Source organism: Olea europaea, chromosome 16 (assembly GCF_002742605.1).
Source record: "Olea europaea var. sylvestris chromosome 16, O_europaea_v1, whole genome shotgun sequence".
Taxonomy (NCBI): domain Eukaryota; kingdom Viridiplantae; phylum Streptophyta; class Magnoliopsida; order Lamiales; family Oleaceae; genus Olea; species Olea europaea.
Genome location: NC_036252.1, coordinates 8501699 through 8523337, shown reverse-complemented (window position 1 = coordinate 8523337; position 21639 = coordinate 8501699). Strand labels below are relative to the sequence as shown.

Here is a 21639-nt window from a genome sequence, read left to right as displayed (position 1 = left end):
GATATTCATATCTTATGTCTAAAAACGATGATTTCACAGTCCATGACCACCAAACATATGTAAAATGATCGAAATAGGTAATCAAATGGGTTCGATCTCACTCAAAAGAAACTATGGGAACATTTGTGTTCCCATGATTATATAAGATCTTCAAATTATTTCGGTAGAAAATATCTTTGTTGGCTCTTTCTAAGCTATTCAAGTGGTATTAACCAACTTGATGACCTCATTTGATTGTTCTACGTATGTTGAAGGCATGACGGGTGATTGTGGAAGGTCGAATAATTGGTTTTAGCCAAAACGATACCATTATCGTTTTATATGAAAAGAAACGATATCTATATCGTTGTAATTGTAATTTGAATTGAAACGATTTCAAATTAGTCAAAAATTGTACTAAAACGATATGAATATCGTTTGTTTACTTATGATTTTAATACATAACGATGTCATTATCGTTTCAATACAAGTTCGACGACGTTGATATCGTTTTAGTTTAAATCATAACTAAAACTATATATATATATATATATATATATATATATATATATATATATATATCGTTTCAGTTAAAGTAAAACAACAATTATATCATTTCTACTAAAAACAATGATTCAACTATTCACGACCACCAGACATGCATCTGACATATGTAAGATGGTCAAAATAGGGAATCAAGTAGGTTCGATCTCATTCGAAAGAAACTATGGGAACATTTGTGTTCCAATGATTGCATACCACTTTCGAACTATTCCAGCAGAAACTATCTTCGTTTGTTCTTTCTAAACCATTTGAGTGGTATCAACCCACTTGATGACTTATTTCGATCGTCCTACGTCTATCAGAGGCATGTTGGGCCGTGGACGATCGAATTGTCATTTTTAGCCAGGACGATATAATTATCATTTATATGAAAAGAACTTATATAAATGTTATATAGCTATAATTTGAATTGGAACAATCTCAAAGTCATCAAAATTGTACGAAAGTGACATCGATGTTGTTATGTTATTTTCATAACGACATTAAAATCGTTCAAGTACAATTTTTCCTACGTTGAAGTCGTTTCAATACGAAACATAACTACAACGATATTGATGTCATTTATTTTCATAGATAAAGAATTTTTGTTTGTATCAAAATTTGAAGGGTAATGTAACTGCACTCTTTTGGTTCTGATATTTCAGTTCCCATTGGTCTGTATGGATTTCAACATTACCTGTCAATGTTGGGTTCCTTGATACTAATTCCGCTGGTAATATTTCCAGCAATGGGCGGCACTTATGTGAGTTAATAGCATAAAACTTTCATGTTTGTGTTGATTTTGTAATTTGGATGAATTGACTAATGGATGTGATAAAGCCATGCAGCCATGCAAGTAGCAAATAATGTCAAGTCACGTGCTGGAGTCAAGTTTGTTTCTGAGTTTGTTATTCTGTTTCAGGTTGTTAGTGAATAAGTCCAAGTGGATAAGTCTTGCTGATTCTTTTTCCTAAATCCGTAGCTTAATTTTTGCATTATTGTTATCATTTTGAAGGCTAAATAGCCTCGACATGTTCAATAAAAAGGTGTGAAATATCTATTCAAGCTTCCTTAATATTCTTCTTTTGCTTCCTGTTTAAATCCTTATCTTCTTCTGCTTCCTGTTTACATCTTTATCAGTGGTATCAGAGCCGGTTCTGATTATGGACACTCGTGGCAAAACCAATGCGGAATTTCGCAATGAGGTGAATGAATCCTTGGCTCGACATGAGTCCAATTTCGACCAAATCAATATGGCTCTACGAACTGTATTAACTGAGTTACAGGCTTTAAAGGTCTCTAACACAACACACACTAGTCCAGCTGATGTTAACCCATTTTACCCAGGTGAAACCTCACACTCTCCAGATGCTCTGCGGCCTAAAACCCCTAATGACAATTATCACCAGCATATCAAGCTGCTCTTTCCTAAGTTCAACGGCGAGGATCCAAGTGGCTGGGTTTACAAGGCGGAACAATACTTTGAGTTTCAAAACATTGCTTGCGACCAATAAGTGCAGTTGGCTTCTTTCCATCTAGAGGGCATTGCTTTACAGTGGCACCGGTGGTTGACAAAATTTTGCGGACCACTCACTTGGGCGGAGTTTACCAAGGTAGTCCTTCTTCGTTTTGGCCCCACAGATTATGAGGATCCATCTGAGGCTTTAACTCGGCTTATACAAACTACCAATGTGGCTGAATATCAGGAAGCTTTCGAAAAGCTTTCCCACCGAGTTGATGGCCTGCCTGAAACATTTCTTATTGGTTGTTTTATTGTGGGACTTCGAGACGATATTCGCATAGATGTAAAAATCAAACAACCTAGCACCTTGGCTGATGCAATAGGAGTTGCCCGATTAATTGAAGAACGAAATCAATTACAGAAGAAATCAAACCAACCAATTCGTTCCTAACCAGCCATGATGGCACCCAAGACGAGCCTCAACCAAACAGCCGGCATACTTGGCCCTCCACCTAGCCAGCATGGGAACCCAAACTCAAATATGACTCTGACCACATTTCGACGTATCACCAATCAAGAGGCATGAGAGCGACGTGACAATGGGTTATGTTACTACTGTGATGAGAAATTTGTTCCAGGCCATCGGTGTGAATGCTCGCAATTATTTATGATGGAAGATTTACCTCAACCAAGCTTTGATGGAGATGATCTTGCTAAACATGAACCTGAGGATCCAAAAGTTACGCCCGAAATCTCTTTCCATGCAATTTTTGGGACAAACCATCCTCAAACTTTACGTGTATTGGGCAAGCTGAAAAACAAGAATGTTACTGTACTCATAGACAGTGGTAGCACCCACAACTTCATCGATCAATCTATAGTCAACAAGTATGGGTTACCAGTAATCCACGATAAGAAATTCCAAGTCATGGTAGCCAATCGAGAGAAAATAGATTGTGCTGGACAATGCCAAGCACTCACCATTACCATCCAAGGTAAACCCATCACTGCAGATTATTATGTTCTCCCTGTTGCCGCATGCTAATTGGTTTTAGGAGTACAATAGCTGGAGACTCTCGGTCCAATCGAGACAGACTATAGGCAGCTAACAATGACCTTCAAAGTTGGAGAAGTTTCCCGCACATTCCAAGGACGAAAACAGGCTAGCATCGAAGCTTTAACGGAAAAAGAATTTGGTTGCCTACAAGGTAGTGGACTTCTCTTTCAAATCTTACTCTCAGTAGATAGCTCCCAGCTAAACTCCTACCCTCCTGACCTAACCTAGCTTTTAACCACTTTTCATAAAGTATTTGAATCATCGACTAACCTACCGCCAAAGCGTTACATGATCATCGCATTCCCCTACAGCCAAACAAGGAGCCAGTAAGTGTTAGGCCATATCGATATACTTATTACCAAAAAACTGAAATTGAAAAGATGGTGAGGGAGCTCCTGCAATCCGGATTGATAAGACCAAGTAATAGCCCATTCTCATCACCGGTTCTATTAGTGAAGAAGGCAGATGGTGATTGGCGATTTTGTATAGACTATCGAGCATTGAACCATTTAACAATCAAGGACAAATACCCTATTCCGGTTATTGATGAGCTCTTAGATGAGCTCCATGGAGCCAAATTCTTCTCCAAGTTAGATTTAAAAGCTGGCTATCACCAAATTCGGGTACAAGAAGAAGACATTCAGAAAACAGCTTTTTGGACACACGAAGGGCACTACGAGTTCCTTGTAATGCCATTTGGCCTCACCAATGCACCTTCCACCTTCCAAAGCCTCATGAATGACCTCTTCTGCCCCTATCTTCGGAAGTTTATCTTGGTTTTTTTTTACGATATTCTAGTGTATTCACAAACATGGGAAGATCACCTCTCACATCTACATATAGTTCTCACCATTCTGGAAACTAACCATTTATTTGCTAAAAGGACAAAGTGCAAGTTTGGTGTTACCCAAGTTGACTATTTAGGTCACATTATTTCTGAGCATGGAGTGGCTGTGGACCCAACAAAAATACAAGCTATCCTTGAATGGCCAACACCCACCACAACCAAGGTAGTACGTGGATTTCTCGGGTTGGCAGGATATTATCGAAAATTTATACTAGATTTTAGATGTATAGCTGCCCCATTAACTCAACTCTTATCCAAGGAAGGATTTAAATGAATGAGGCAGCCGAGTTAGCCTTTAAAAGGTTGAAGAAAGCGTTGACATCGCCACCAGTTCTACGTCTTCCCGATTTCTCCCAACGGTTTGTGATTGAATGTGATGCAAGTAGGATTGGAATTGGAGCAGTCTTATCTCAAAAAAATCGACCAGTAGCTTACTTCAGCGAGGCTTTGAAAGGATCAGCTTTGTTACTGTCTACCTATGAGAAAGAAATGTTAGCCAGTGTCAAATCTATTCAAAAATGGCACCCATATCTTCTCGGAAAATCGTTTACAATTCGCACAGACCAAAAAAGTCTTAAATATTTACTTGAGTAGCGGATCACTACCCCAGCACAAACTCGATGGCTTCCAAAGATCCTTGGATATGATTATGAAATTGAGTATAAGCGGGGGCCCGAAAATCAAGCTGCTGATTCATTGTCCCGTGTGGTCGAATTTCAATTCCTATCCATTTCCATGCCACGTGCGGATTCGTGGTCAATATTACAAAGTGAGGTGTCATAGGATCCCTTCTATACAAAACTAAGCCAAACACAGTCAGTCCACCAGTTGGTTCAACGAGATGGAGTGTGGTTTAAAAATGACAAGGTTTACTTGAGCCCAACTTCAAACTTGATTCAGAAAATAATTTTCGATTGCCACTCAACGCCTACGGGAGGACACTTTGGGTTCCATAAGACTTTTTCCCGTATTAAACTCAGCTTCTTGTGGTCTAATATGTGCAGGACAGTCAAGGAATTTCTACAGCAATGCACTATTTGTCAACAGTACAAAACATATTGTATGAAGCCGACTGGGCTATTACAACCCTTACCAATTCCGGCTCAAATATGGATTGATGTCTCAATGGATTTTATTGAAGGATTACCGCCATCAAATGGACATACTGTCATCATGGTAGTCGTTGATCGCTTAACAAAGTATGCCCACTTTGTAGCCTTGAAACATCCATTTACCGCAATCATTGTTGCCAAAGCATTTGAAGCCAATATAGTTCGTCTCCATGGCATTCCCACATCCATTGTCAGTGATCGAGATAAGGTGTTTATCAGCTCCTTTTGGCAAGCATTATTCCAATTACAAGGAAACAAGCTTTGCATGAGCTCAAGCTACCATCCTCAATCTGATGGCCAAACGGAGGTAGTAAACCGTACCTTGGAGCAATATTTACGATGTTTTGCAGGCGGTCGACACGGAAATGGCTGGAATGGATTCCTTGGGCTGAGTTTAGCTATAACACATCTATCCACTCCTCCACTAAAATGACGCCCTTCGAAGCTGTATACGGTATTCCACCCCCAAGTGTACTCACTTACATTCCTGGCACTTCCCACATCCAAGCAGTTGATGAATACCTACATGATCGAGATGTCATTCTACGTGAATTGCGTCACAATCTTTCAGTAGCCCAACATCGAATGAAGTGTCAAGCCGATCGACATCGGCGGGAGGTCTCCTTTGAAGTAGGTGACTATGTGTATCTGAAGCTCCAGCCATATCGTCAAACGTCAGTGGCATTTCGAGCTTCAATGAAGCTTGCCCCACGTTTTTTTGGTCCTTATCAGATTATTGAGAAGGTGGGTACAGTGGCATATCGGTTAGCTCTCCCTTCTGGCTCCTAAACTCATGATGTGTTTCATGTTAGCATGTTACGGAAGCATTTGGGTCCGTTAATCACTCCAATTTCAAGACAACCTCCACCAGCAACAGATGATTCTATTATTCTTCCCAAACCTGAAGCTGTCTTGGATCGTCGACTCATTCATAAAGGAAATTATCGTCCAAAGTCTGAGGTTTTAATTAAATGGAAGGGGGCTCCAAGGGAAGATGCAACCTGGGAAAATGAAAGGCGCTTTACAAAGAGATATCCAAATTTTATCCTTGCGGACAAGGATCTTTAAGTGGGGGGGATTGATAAAGCCATGCAAGTAGCAAATAATGTCAAGTCACGTGCTGGAGTCAAGTTTGTTTCTGAGTTTGTTATTCTGTTTCAGGTTGTTAGTGAATAAGTCCAAGTGGATAAGTCTTGCTGATTATTTTTCCTAAATCCGTAGCTTAATTTTTGCATTATTGTTATCGTTTTGAAGGCTATAAATAGCCTCGACATGTTCAATAAAAAGGTGTGAAATATTTATTCAAGCTTTCTTAATATTCTTCTTCTGCTTCCTGTTTAAATCTTTATCAGGATGTTAGTGGGCATAGGAGGATGCAGCAAATGTCTTTTGCCCCAAGTTATTTATGACAAGAGTGACAACACTTTTCCACACATCATTTGGATCGAGATTGCCCTTGTTACAGGGCCCTTCTTTTCTTTATCTGGCTCCAGCACTTGCAATAATTAACTCAGCCAAATTTTTGTGATTGAATGGAAATATAAGTATCTAGATTTCAGTGATTTGTTATGTTGAGCATGTTGTTATCTTGTTACATGTGGAAAAGAAATAGATATACACACAAGCACATCATCGACACTGAGGAAAATATACTTCTTTCGTCAACTGATTGATGTCTATTTGTTGAAACAGAATTATGTTTATGCACTAAGAAATACTCAATTAGAGATAATGATGGTGGAGATAGATTGATGGGCATTTGAATAGGCTTTATGCGTTAAGCAAAACTGAAAGCCTAGTGATGATGATGTATAACTGTTATCCAGAAATTTGTTTTTTAATGTCATGCTCCCAAACAATAACAATACAAACTCCACTTATTCCAATTATAGCCAAAAATCTAGAATGAATGTGATGTAGGATGAATAACAAGAAATAGGAAGGAGAAGGGGAGAAGAGAAGGGAGAACCGAGAGGAGAACACAGAGAGAGGGAAGAAGAGAGGAAAAACGGGGCTACAACCACTTTATTATTCAATCAATTCATTAACTATCTCAAATACGCAACAAAATAGAAATAAATAACAAAACAAAAACCCTAAAGAGAAGGGCTTGGGCCAAACCCGCTAAATAAGCCCAATAACAGAAATATAAATAATAATCCAAATAGAATATAACTAATAGTCCGAATAGAAAATAAATAGTAAATGAAAGAAAATAAATAGTAAATGGATGTCCGCATCCACTCTCTCGGGGTGGGAAAAAAACTCGACCCCTTCGAGTGGATAAATCCAAATGTTGCAATGAATCTGATGCTAAAGGCTCCAAGTCATGCCATGGGGGACGATCTTTCTGACGAACCAAATATCGAAATTCCACAAATGATGACGACACCAATTGCAAATTACCCGCAAAAACATGAGCTGACCAAGATAACTTAGGCGAATGAGAATATTGCTGACTCTTATAAAGCTCCAATGAATTTGGCTCACGCCACTGAAGTCTCTCTTTGGGAATCCATGTACCGTCAGAATCAAGTCGATCCATCCAACGAACAAGAAAGCATTGAATTTCTCTATCATTGGTCAACACAAGCTGTTCATCCAAAATAATATCAATTTTATTTTCGTGTGCTGTAATAGGTGGGATTGAAGCAGACATGGCAAAAGATTCAGTGTGGGAATTCTCATGTGGGAGTAGAAACGGGTCATCAGAGGGGCTAAAATAGCCGGTGTAAGCATCGAAGTCTGTAACAAATAAAAAAGGGCGGTGGTCATAATGTGATAAAAGGTCATTGACATAGGCATTTTGACCAACTTGCTTTGAAATTTTAAAAAGATCAGCATTACACGCTTGCAATATAGCATAATTCCCAATATTAAATTCAAAGTATTGTTTATGCCAATCAACTTGAGGTTTATATAATGCTTTACTTGCTTCAAATTATTTATTGATCTCAATATGCAAGCTATGAAAATGTGATACAACTACCTCAACTGACATAAACACACAAGCATGTGAGTGCATGGGAATAAGGTTTAGAGGTTTCAAAGGTTCACAACCAAGAATAACTTCAAAGGGTTTTAGACCTAAAGAACAGTTCATGGGATTGTTATATGCAATTTGAACAATTGGAGGGATCAAGTCCCAATTTTCAAGATTTTTCTGGACTAGAGACTGTAATAAATTGTCAGGATTTTGATTAGCACTTTTGTTGCGACCATCAATTTGAGGTTGGTCAATGGTGAATAATTTTGCCTTAGTATTAACCACAGGCGACTGAATTTTCCAAGGGTGACTGGTGACACCGTCAAGCTTTTTAACTTGGGTAAGTGTATGACATATAACATGTGATCGAGAATTGTCAGAGATAAGGGGTATAGTATCCCAAGTCTTGGAAAGAGTTTGGATTCCACCTAAGGAAGTGTCCTCACTATCATCCAAGTCATCAAAATCTTCAAGTTTAGGTTCATAGACTAAATCTTCCAATGGCTTTTCTATTACATTCTTTCGTTCTTCCATGACTAAGGTTCGATTAGGACATTTAGAAGAAATGTGACCAAAGTCTTTACAGTTGACGCACAACAAGTGAAAAGAAGACCTTGGAGTTTCAAAAATTTTACCCTGATTTTCTGGGAACCATTAGAAGGGGGAGGTCCTAGAAGGGACTTAACGGAAGGAGGTGGAGCCAATGAAGCCAAATAATGATTATAAAAAATTTTATCCTTATTTTTCAAAATTGGAGGAACATCAGACGGGGAGGTCCTAGAAGGGATTTAACGGGAGGAAGTGGAGCCAGTGACACCGAATGATGATTGTCAATATGCTTTCTACCTGGAGAAGAAGATCTTGGACTATCACGACCTTTACAATTATTTTTCCAAATAGAAGGAACATTAGACGGAGAAGGTTTTATGATAGACTTGTGATGAGGCGAGATGACCACACTTTCATATGCAGTACTAATAATCAACTGATAATTTCGAACTAAAGAGTAAGCGTGATTAAGAGTAGTGACACCTCGAAGGAAAAGCTCGCGCTTAAGATCATCTCTTAGACCTTGGCTAAACCTACTCAAAGTCGTGCTCTCATCCTCAATTAAATGACATTTGGTTCGAAATTCCTCAAATTGCGCGATATACTCAGTCACTAATTGATTTCCTTGTTTAAGGGCATTCCATTGAGTAAGAATTTCAAAATTATCTCGTTCTCACTCACGAATTTGATCCCTATTCCTATCCCTATCCTTATGATCGGGTTGAAAGTATTTTTGATTACCTTGTCGACGATGTTGTCTATTATGAGACACCTTAGAATTATCAACATCAATTGAATGAGGGATGTGTTTAAAATTTTTCAAACTAACAGATAGGGCCTTACTCTCTTCAAGAGTAGCGGTCATTTGAGTTTGAATAGCCGCTATTTGTCGGGTGAGTGCATCGAATTGTGAAGGGTTCATGTTTAAGGTACTAGAGCTAGAAGTGACAAAATGACCAATATGTAACTATATGCACTGTAATAGCAATTTAATGACATGCAATAGAGAGATAAACGAACAAAAAGTACAAGTAATGGAAAATGAAAATTTGAGCTATTTTTTTTTTTAATTTAAATTTTGGGATTAAAATTATATACAACAAGCTAGTATTGCTGGTATATGTAAAATAATAAAGCAATGCAACAAAATGACCAATATGTAACTACATGCACTGTAATAGCAACTTAATGACATGCAATAGAGAGATCAACGAACAAAAAGTACAAGTAATGGAAAATGAAAATTTGAGCTATTTTTTTTTTAATTTAAATTTTGGGATTAAAATTATATACAACAAGCTATTACTGCTGGTATATGTAAAATAATAAAGCAATGGTCAAATACTAGTCAAAACCTAATCACGTAAAATAAGCAGGTTAAAGTGAGATTTAACGAGGTCAATGGATCCAATTACGTGAGTTTAGATAAAAATAGATCAGCAGCAGTACAAAAATTTAATTGATGCAATTTCAAAATGAAACAGTAATATAAACCAACAATAAATAAAAGCAAGAATTTCCCTTTCGTTCGTCGAAGTAGTCAAGTCAGATCAATCAGAATAAAAGATGTACCTGTAAATAATAGAAAAAACGTTTCTTCTCTTTTTTTTCACTTTTTTTTTTTGGGAACTGCAGAAAATGATAAATAAAAAATAAAAAAAAGAAATTTCGGGTGTGAACAGTACACGTGAACAGTGACGATTTTTTTTTTGGAACTGCAGAAAATGATAAATTAAAAAAAAAAAGAAATTTCGGGTGTGAATAGTACTCGTGAACAGTAATAATTTTTTTTTTTTTGTGAAACTGCTTAAAAATTTATAAAAAAAAAAAAAACTGAAATTCCGGGTGTGAACAGTACCCATCAACAGTGACTTTTTTTTTTTTTTTTTTTGCCTAATCAACTAGAAAGAAAATTGAACAAGAAAACTGTTGTTTCATAACAATTTTTTTTTGTTTGTGTTGTTCCACAAGTTTTTGGGAAGAGGATAGAAAGAAAGTTTTGGATTGTGGATGAAAAACTACCCAAATTTTGGCTCTGATACCACTTTGATGCAGGACGAATTAAAAAATAGAAAGAAGAAGCAAGAAAGAGAGGAAAAGAGAAGGGGGAACCGAGAGAAGAACACAGAGAGAGGGAAGAAGAGAGGAAAAACAGGGCTACAGCCACTTTATTATTCAATCAATTCATCAACTATCTCAAATACGCAACAAAACAGAAATAAAGAATAAAACAAAAACCCTAAAGAGAAGGGCTTGGGCTAAATCCACTAAACAAGCCCAATAACAGAAATATAAATAATAATCCAAATAGAATATAACTAATAGTTCAAATAGAAAATAAATAGTAAATGAAAGAAAATAAATAGTAAATGGATGTCCGCATCAGAATGTGGGTTGTCTAGCCACACTATCTGAAAAAAATAAAGTGGACACTTTGCGTTGTTGAATGAAGTACTTCCTATGCTCTATTATTTGTAGAAGGACATTGCTATATACTGTCAAGTGTCAAGAATTGATACAATTTCTACGTAACTTCACTCTTGTATGTTGAAATTATAATTGTTTTCACCATGAGTTGTTTTCTCAATGTAGTTTATTCAGAAAGTTTTATGGTGCAGAATTTCAAGCATATAATGAAAGAGCTACAGGGAGCTGTAATTATAGGTTTTGCTTTTCAAGCATTCTTGGGATACAGTGGATTGATGACAATACTAATAAGGTGTGAGTTTATTCTTTATCACATTTTAAACTTGTTCTCTTTTGTTGGATGCTGCTGTTCCGTTATTACTTTATATGTAATTGTTGAAAGTCTACATTATATTATTACTGCTGAGAAGCTTATTGCCCTAAAACATTGATTTCTACTGTTCACTTGGTTCTTGTTATAGACTAGAAGCCAAGTTGTCATTGGTATTTTGGCAGCTATTTTAATCATGCAATCAAACCTCGGAAGGGCTTATGGTATGATGAACTTAGTTAATATGAAATTGATAAATGATAACCTTAGTGATTCCTCTTAACAATTGTTTAGATTTTGTCAGGGAAAATGTATCTGACACTAGAATTATACACTTCCCAGAGGCTCTACACGTTCGAATGTTTTGGAGATGAATTTGTGGATTAGTTAGCCTAGACATATTCTTAAATATTACATGGTTGGGAGATGGATAGTCTTTCATGATTCATTTCCATTCTGTAGTGCAACATGTGTTGTTCCTTTAAGCTTTGGATACATAAACAATCCTTGTAACATATGTGTCCTTTATTTATATGGATTATTTATGTCTGTTTGTTTGCTAACAGCGGTCTCTGCCTGAAGGTTTACTGGATTGTTCCTGTATAAACAAAAATAATTGGGTGAATACTGAATGCAGCTATTTATTTTTTGGTACTGTACTGTTTAATTCGTCAGATTAAAAGCCATTTCTCGCTATTGTTGATTGCTAGTAAGTCTGCTGTTTTACGTCTCAGGCATTTTAAAACTTAATCAACACAAATCCAGGATGATAGAAATTGTTCTAAGAATTTTGTACGTTGGATTGATGGTTAGCAAGTGTAATAAGCTTTTCCATGTATGAAAAGGCTTTATGTATAGTAAAGCTTAACACATCATGTGATTTTCTCATGCTTCAAGCTCAGAAGAGAAGAGAAAATAGTAGAATACCTTGCTATTATAATTCTTAGTGATCATAAGCTATCCATGGCTCAAGCCTAAACTAGGTAAAGAGGTAGAGAATCAACCGAAGTATCTTCTTCTTTTGACTTTTATTTTCCTGCTTTTCACTGGATACCAGTTATAAGTACGGTCTCCTTTCAATTTTTTATCATTTGGATATTCATACTGCTGGGAAAGTTTTTTGAGTGCACCTCCAGTCACGTCATTCTTTAATATAATTGAGCTTCATATAGAACTATGTCAAGGACATATGCTAATCCTGCTGGGAAAGTTTTTTGAGTGCACCTCCCGTCACGTCATTCTTTAATATAATAGAGCTTCATATAGAATATGTCAAGGAGATATGCTAATCCCAACTTCCTTCGAAGTCAACTGCGCATGCTTGAAATTTCATTCAAAATTTGAACCACTCTTTGAGATTGTCCATCCATTTTTTGGGAATCTATTGTGTTGAAACTCAATTTGTTCTCACTGTATTTTGTAGCTTTTCCAAATATTGTGATGAATCTGGGGTCCCAACTGACAGAATGTCAATGGACATGCCATGTATGCTCGTGGTCTCCTTGATAATAGTTAAAAATTGGGAAATTTTTCCAACTAGTCGATTTTTTTTGACCAAAATGAAATTTATTCCCACCAAAAATATATTCCCCTCAATTGTTCTTTCTGTAGTGACCTTTTATTAAAATGTCCTCTATGCAAAGATAGTGAGGAAGATTAGAGTGTCTAAATGGACTAGATCTCTCGCCAACTTTGCCTAGTTTGACAAGAATGCCTAGAAATAAAGTGCAAAATCCTAACTATAAAACTGTTAACATGGTAAAAGACTTAGCCCCCGTTTGGCCCCCATTTTTGGGAAATGAAAATGGGTGAAATAGTATTTTTTTTTGAAAAATGAGTTGTTGAAAGTTTTCTATTTTTTTATTTTCTGAATAGGAGGAGCTATAGATTATATGGTGGAGTAGTTAATTTATGTGAAGTTGAATGCTCTTTTTTATCCGGAAGCATAATTCTGTTCTTATACAGCCACTTAGTTCATCTATAAACCTTTTGTGTAAATTTTTACTTTTACTTCTAATCCTTGCCCCAGTCATGAAGATACTATTTAGTAGTTAACAAGAGGGAATTGTCAAATATAGGGTATTGATTGACTGAATTATTTTTTTATGAAATTGTGATGCCCCTTTGGGTTATTAATGCTTGGTATGTTTAAGTTTCTTGGATTTATCAAGAAAAAGGGTCCTCCATGTTGTATATGTTTAATGTAATGTGAAATCATATCAAAGCATGTTATCATTTGCCCCAAAGGCCAAAACTATGGATTTTCTTGTTCCTTTTGATTTTTCCCCTCAAAATCCCATTATTTCATCTCCAGTTCGCTTACCTTTTGCTCTTCGGGTAGTGGTGGTGTCCCCTACTATTGCTGCTGTTGGACTTTCTTTCTATAGCTATGGTTTCCCACGACTTGGTGCCTGTGTAGAAATTGGTGCAATGCAGATATTATTGGTAGTTATTTTTTGAAATGGTTTTTGTTACTTAGATTATTATACTCGTTGTTTTGTAAAAGTATACTCTCGAGTCTTTTGTGTCACCTGACATTTTTGCAGTAACTTCGCAAAGTATCAGTTTTCGATCATCGTGTATTTCTAATTTATGCAGTAAGTTCATATTTTCCTCCTGCATTCTGCTTCTTGCTATAGATTTTCAGTTTACTTGTATAAACACAGGTCCCACTAGGTCTTGCCATTACCGTAGGGTACGGCCTTCCTTCTGACTGAAGCTGGAGTATATAACTATAAAGGTTGTGATTTGAATGTGCCTTCCTAAAATATAGTATCTGGCCACTGCAGAAAGCATGTTTCGAGGATGAAGTACTGTCGAGCTGATACTTCTGATGCATTGGGATCGTCTTCGTGGTCCAGATTTCCTTACCCTCTACAATGAGGTATGCCTGTCTTTCACTTGAAGATGGCCCTTGTGATGTGTGTGGTGTCTATAATTTCATCAGTAGATTCAGTGAGTCCTCAATTTTCTCTTTTTATTTTAGATTGCTATTGGGTATCTCATGTGTTACTTAATTTATGCTTCTATTTGTCTATCCGTTTCCATTCACTACTTAGCCCCCATTCATCAGTGGAGCCACTTTAAGCTTATCTGTGATATTCAACAACACTGTACTTCAGAAAAATAATTGATGAAGAACAAGAGAGAGACAGAATAGAGAGTAGAAGTTGGGAGAGAGAAGAAACAAAAGAAAAAAATTTGGAAAGGGAAATTGAAGCCAATGAATATATTAATAATTCAATTCAAATAGTCCACATTTTGGAAATTTCTGTTGATTGTTAGCCTCTTCAGATGACCTTGGAGGATTCCAGTAACCAGCTTCAGTTTATACGCGACCTGACTCACCTTTGCTTCCACCTCAAACGGTTCATTGTATTGCGGAGCCAGCTTCTCATTCAGCTTTTTATAGACAGTTTTCTGGCTGTACGGTCGGAGCTTGAGATATACCCAATCCCCAACGGCAAAATGAATATCACGACGATGTCCATCGGTTTGCTGTTTCGTCTGCTGTTGTGCTCGGGGAAGCTGCATTTTCAATTCCCAGAGGGTCTCATCTCTATCTTGCAGTAACTGTTCCACTGTGGAGTTGGCTGTAACTCCTTTTTCAAACGGAATTATTGGAGGTGGGTCCCGTCCATAAACAATCAGGAAGGGAGTATGCTTGGATGAAGAGTGAAATGAGGTGTTATACCAAAACTCGGCCTAAGGAAGCCATTGACTCCAGGCTTGTGGCCTGCTGGATGCAAAACACTGCAGATATGTTTCCAGACAATGATTTACTATGTCTGTTTGCGGGTGATAGGCCGTGCTGTATTTGAGGGCCATCCCCTGCAACTTGAATAGTTCAGCGCAAAATCTACTCAAAAAGATATGATCACGATCAGATACGATAGAGTGAGGCACCCTGTGTAAGCGTACCATCTCCCGAATAAATACCTCAGCCACCCCAAAGCAGTGAATGGATGTTTGAGGCTGATAAAATGTCCATATCTACTCAGTCTGTCCACCACCACCAATATAGTGTCCCACCCCCTAGACCTCGGCAAACCTTCTATGAAGTCCATGGATACATCAGACTAGATGAACTTCGAAACAGGAAGAGGATATAGTAGTCCACTGGGTGACAATGCTAAATACCTATTCTGCTGACACACTGAACGTGACACGTAATCCATGATGTCCTTCATACTTGGACAATACGCATCCTGAATAACACGTTTATAGGTTTTGAGAAAGCCTGAGTGACCTCCAATCTTTGTATCGTGACCCTCCTGTAGCTCTATAGGTACGACAGTACAATTTTTAGGTAGAACCACATTCCCGTTAAAGAGTATGCCTTCCGATAACGAGTATCCTGTCTTGGTGGCTTTCCCTGTCCGTTAGACACTAACTTGCTCAATTCACTATCTGCAGTCACTTCTTTAGGGATCATCTCCAACTGTACAGCCCTTGGAACTGAGAGGGACATGAAACTCAAAGTTGGATTGATTCTAGTAAGGGTATTGTCCGCCTTATTTTGCAGTCCTAAGTGATACTCAATGTGAAAATTGAACCCCATTAACTTGGTTAGCCATTTTTGATGTTCTTCATTTACTGTGCGTTGCTCAAGAAAAAATTTCAAACTCCTTTGATCAGTCTTTACCTCAAACTGTCGCCCCAATAAGTAGTTCCGCCACTTCTGTAATGCAAACACAATGGCCATCAGTTCCCTCTCATATACAGACTTCCGCCTCGCATTTTGGGGCAACACTTGCTAAAATAGGCGATAGGGTGTTGGTCTTACATCAAGACATCTCCTAACCCATTCCCAGACGCATCAGTTTCTACCACAAACTCACGTGAAATATCAAGTAAAGCCAAAACTGGGACATCTGTCATAGCAACCTCGAGCCTCTTGACAGCTTCTTCAGCCTTTTTATTCCAGTGAAATCCATCCTTTTTTAATAGCTGTAAATTTGGGAAAATGATGAAATGTAAAACACTGAATTAGGAAATGAACAGAAATGATTGAAGAGAAATTCTCATTCTATATTCATCACCTTACTGAAAAAAAAATTAAATTATACACAGGAGCCACCTTACGTTATATACACATAGAGGAGACAAAAGGAATATTCCAACCTAACCAACTCTATACATGCACCAAAAGAAAAAATTACACATCACATTATTCTGTTATAATTGCAGTAGATAGCTAGTCTTGTGTATCAAAAATTGTCTTTGCATATCTGGACTTAGATGGGCAGCTGCTGGTGAAAATGGGCCCCATGACAGATTTGTTACTGATGCTGTGTATCTGTTGGGCTTGATAGATTTCTTATTCTGCAAGAATAGCTTTGTCAATGGCCACGCAATCTTAGCATAGCCTGATTCAAAACGAGGGTAATACCCGGTGAGCCCCAGAAATCCACGAAGTTCACGAAGTGAGAGAGGCATGGGCCAATTAACCATAGCTTCAATTTTGGACGGATCCACAGCCACACCTTTTCTCGAAATAATGTGCCCTAGATATTCCAGTTGCTCCAGATATTCCAGTTGCTCCTGGCCGAACAAGCATTTCCTTTCATTCACATACAACTGATTATTTTGCAAGCACCCCAGGACCACACTAAAATGCTGTTGGTGTTCCTCCATTGTCCCATTGTAAACTAGAATGTCATCGAAGAAAACAAGCACGGATTTCCTTAACTAGGGTCGAAACACCTAGTTCATCTCATATTGAAATGTTGTCGGAGCGTTAGTTAATCCAAACGGCATTACTAGGAATTCATAGTGCCCTTAGTGAGTCCTAAACACCGTTTTTGGTACGTCTTTTGGTTTCACTCGGATTTGATGATAACCTGATTTAAGGTCCCGCTTGGAGAATCCTCGGGCGCAATGAAGTTCTTCCAATAATTCGTCTAAGTGGTATGGGAAACCGATCAGGCACCGTGATTTTATTGAGTGCCCGATAATCCACACAGAACCGTCAACTATCGTCTTTCTTTTTCACAAGTAAGACTGGATTGGAAAAAAGGGGCTAGAGCTATGTTGAATGATACCTGCGTCTAGCATCTCCCTTTCTAATTTCTCGATCTCATTCTTCTGGAAATATGGATAGCGGTATGGCCTTACGTTTACTGGTGATGTTCCTGGCTGCATGAGGATAGCATGATCCCGATGTCTAGATGGGGGCAGTTCATTAAGCCACTCAAAAATGTTTTTATAATGTTGCAATACCTCTGCTATTGGACTGGGGACCTTTGTTTCTGCCTTACTTCAACTCCCATACTCCCCAATTCCAACAACATTCCGTGTCCCCCTTGAATGCTTTCATCATTGTTTTCATGCTCACCTGAGTCTTACTCAAGCTCGCATCTCCTTGCAACTGTATTAGCTCACTTCGCACTCTAAATTGCATGGTAAGGGTTTCCTAATTCACCTGCATCTTCCCTAGAGACCCCAACCACTTCATTCCCAGTATGACATCAGTACAACCCAACTCCAAGGGTAAGAAATCCTTCGTCACTTCTAAACCTAGTAATGAAATCACCACCCCTTTACATATTCCTCTCCCTCTGACCGACAGTCCGGTGCCCATTAACATCCCATAACACATAGTCTATCGTAGTTAACCCCAATCGTTCAACTAATTCTGCTGAAATGAAACTATGGGTGGCCCCGCAGTTGATTAGAATCACCACCGACTCTCCCATGATTGATCCCCTAATTTTCATGATCTTGGGGGTGGTCAACCCCACCACCGAGTTGAGAGAGACTTCGACTAACTCCCTCACATCATCTTTTTCCTCTTCTTCCTCGGCCACCCTTTGTTCCTCCTCTTCCCCTTCTTGTACCACTAACACCTGTAGCTCCTTATTCCGACATCTATGGCCCGGTGCAAATTTTTCATCACACCGATAACATAATCTTTTTTCCTTATTCGTTTCCAACCCAGCATAATAAGCTGCCTAAAGGGAGTCCCCCCTCTAGTTGCTGCCCTCGGTGGCCCAATTGCAGAGGTGACCGTCGATATGAGCAGCGACGTGATGGGAGTCGCCTATGTGGGCCGCTGTAGCTAACCCACACTGTGCAGTGGAGACATCGATTGAATTAGGGCTGGACTGTAGGTATTAATTTTAGGGAAAATTAGGTGCAATACGGTAAAAAGATTAAACATTTGATTAATGCCTTAAAACTAATTTGAAACTATTATTACCGTAATTAATACGTTCAAAATCCACAAGTAAAATCCCAAAATCTGAAACCCCTGAATCAAAGAACCTAGAGAAACAAACCCCTGTTGCAGATTGTGGAGCCCTCCGCTGTTCAGGTGGCGATAATGGTGGCGCTGTGCAGTAGCGTCTTCCTCTCCTCAAACAAAGACTTCGCCAACGCCTCAAACCTCCGACTAGCTAAAGCTGGGCTTTGCGCTCAACTTATCAAACCTTCTAGTTTAACTTGCTCGGAAATGCAAAACACTAACAAAAGATGGATTTGTCCAATCTGATGCTAGATTCTTCCATCTATAAATCTCGTTTGAGTCTTTAGCTGGACGTTATTTTTGAGATTTTTTTGGAAAGCAGACCGACTTCTCTCTTTCTTCATTCCTGCGAGAATCCCTTATTTCTTGAAGCCCCTGTTTGGCCCCCATTTTCTGAAAATGAAAATGGTGGGAATAGTATTTTTTTGAAAAATGAGTTGTTGAAAAAGATGATTTACGTGTAATATTATTTTATGAAAGATTGTGTGGTTGAAAATAGAAGAGAGAAAAATAAAATATAATTTAATTTAATGGGGGCCAAACGGGGCGAAGTGATATTTGGAGAGTATTCTTGGTTTTGGGATAGATTTACTGGTTGTTTTCGTCCTTGTGTGGGAACTCCATTTTCTGTGATTAAGGCTCATATATTTTGGTGGTTCCAGTATAAGTGGGCTTGCTTCCTTGACTCATCTGTATCTTCCACCCTTTACGCCAACTCCATAAGAGGGCACAAACCCTTGGGCTTTAACATCATCACCTCTGCCCTTATCATGGGCTTCAGTCCGTTCACAAAATTCCCTTCCAGCACCTCTTCTGGCAATGACGACAAAGGATTGTAATTCTTCAGCTTTTGACTCTTCTTTTGGATTTTGAATATCCATTTATTCTTGCGAATGCTAGGCATAATATGCTCTCCTGTATTTATTTGGATTTATGGTCCATAAGTTTTGAACTCTTTTGTGAAATTTGAATTTCCTTATGTTCATGAGAACACTGATGCTCTTCTTTATTTTCGCCATCAGTCTGGCTGATTTTGATTTCTTCTTGGGGCTTCCAACTCTCTTTCCACTGGTACCATGCTAAAGCTTCTCCATCCAAACACAGTGCCGTTGCCTCGAGTTTCTCCCAATCCGATAACTGGTTCATAGTAAAGTACCCTCAGCTCGAAAAATCCATCCATCGTGGTTCTCCCGATTGAAAATCGGCATTTCCAATCGTCGCCCACGTGCTTCTGTCTTTCTCCATTCACCTCTGCGGCTCCGGCCATCTGTACTTGCTCCAATTTCCTCCGGTTTGGTTGGAAATTCAGAATTGTGGTACTCTCATTTGGAGTTACGGTCGGCCCTTGCTCCTTTCTCTCCTGCTCCTGTCCGTCCATTTTCATGGCCATCAATTCCAACTTCTCCATCACTCTGGCCATGTCACTTTGGAATTCCTTCTTCATAGAACCCATATCATCCTGAATCTCTAGCCGCATTCCTCCAATCCTTGATTCCAATTCGTTAACCTGATCAGCAAGCATCATCCTTCCAAAATCGTTGCTCTGATACCAAATTTGTTAGGACCCGGTGCAATGAGGAGAAAATTTAATAGTGAAATGAATTATTATTCCTTGAAATCAGTACAAAAATGGAGAAGAAATCCAAGGCTTTCGATAGGCCTGGTCTCTCCAACAAGACTCAATAGAAAACCATATCTTCAACCCCCCCCCCCCCCCCCCCCCCCCCCCGGAGAATAAATGAACCCGCCTACATACAAGTGAGCACTGTTAAAGACATGATTTAAATAACAATACATGTGGGGTCCTATCTAGTGGCTTAAACTTTCAAAATCAAGTGATTTAATGGGTACCATATTGTGAAGCTTGCTCCGGAGGAGATTGACACACGTGGACCTTCTGCCTGTACGCAGCATTGCTCCATCAGGCGTTTGATCAAATTAGCATTCTAAGATTAAAATAGAGAGAATTTAAGTTACTTCACATTTCTGTCCTATCGAAGACAGTCTTATTTTAAAACCTTTGTGTAACCTAGTTATCTGAAAAGGAAAAGGAATGGCCAACAAAATTTGTCTATTTTCTAATTCTATCTCTGCGTAGTATGTGCTTAATGAATGTACAATTACTCATCTTTGTATCTGTAAGGGAGGATATACTTCCAGAAGCATCTACTCGCTAGTGGCTCACTGCATGTTACATTTTTCATTATCTTTGGTATGGTTGGTTTATCTATCTTATTTTGATTTAATGTCAGATCTTATTTATATCCCATGTGATGCTGTAGAAGCCGTGACTTAAAATTAATAATCAAAACCACTTGGTATCTCTACATGTAAAATAAGTGCGTATTTTTGGCTAGTCTTCCTTCCAATTTCGATTGCAATCTCTGTCAGTTATGTTTTTGGGATGTTAATGGTTTTTTAAGTTTTCTTTCTTTTATGGTGTTCTTGTTTTGCTGAGTAGCTATTCGATAATTTGTTTGTTCTCTCTCTCTCTCGAACACTGATATGTTTATCAAACTATCGAAGCTAGTAATCAGTTTTATTTATTACCCTTGCTAACCTTGATAAGCTTTTTGAACCATAAAATGTGAAAAATTACAAGTCGCTTGAACATTTCAATTGTTGCCTGCTAACTTGACATTTTGAGCATTTTATATGTATAGGTCGTGTTTAGTGCATAATTAATTTGTTGGATCAGACGGTGTTGGATCTTTTAGACCTTCAATTTCAAAAGACTATTAAGGACATGTTTATTTTCTTTTTCCTTAAAGTTATTGACAATAACATTGATGAAATGGGGACTTGAAATTTATTGTAATTATTACTTCCTAAAATTTTAGGATTGAATCATGCTTGTTTTGAACGATTTGTCTATGTAATCTTCTGTAGACGAAACATTCTACCTTATGTTGGAGGAAATAAACTGAGCTAGGGTGAACTCCAACAGTCTGAACTATAAGACTAGAAATTGTCATGGCCTGCCAAAGAAAATTATGTAGAAAAATCATGAGTATATTTATGGCACTATTATTTCCTATAGTCTTGTATCTATGCTAGATATGCTGTTTATTTCAGTTTTGTTAGTTTCTAGGTTGGTTCGTATCACGCATCATCATTATTA

General features: G+C 38.1%; 1 protein-coding gene across 1 annotated transcript; it reads left to right on the top strand.

The window, feature by feature from the left end:
- Positions 1 to 1162: 1162 nt before the first annotated feature.
- LOC111412022 (nucleobase-ascorbate transporter 12-like) lies at positions 1163 to 21639 on the top strand. The gene is made up of 4 exons (XM_023042757.1): positions 1163 to 1285; positions 11154 to 11254; positions 14062 to 14227; positions 21610 to 21639. Exons 1-3 carry the CDS (start codon positions 1226 to 1228, stop codon positions 14153 to 14155), a joined length of 255 nt encoding a protein of 84 aa, XP_022898525.1. The 5' UTR covers positions 1163 to 1225; the 3' UTR covers positions 14156 to 14227; positions 21610 to 21639.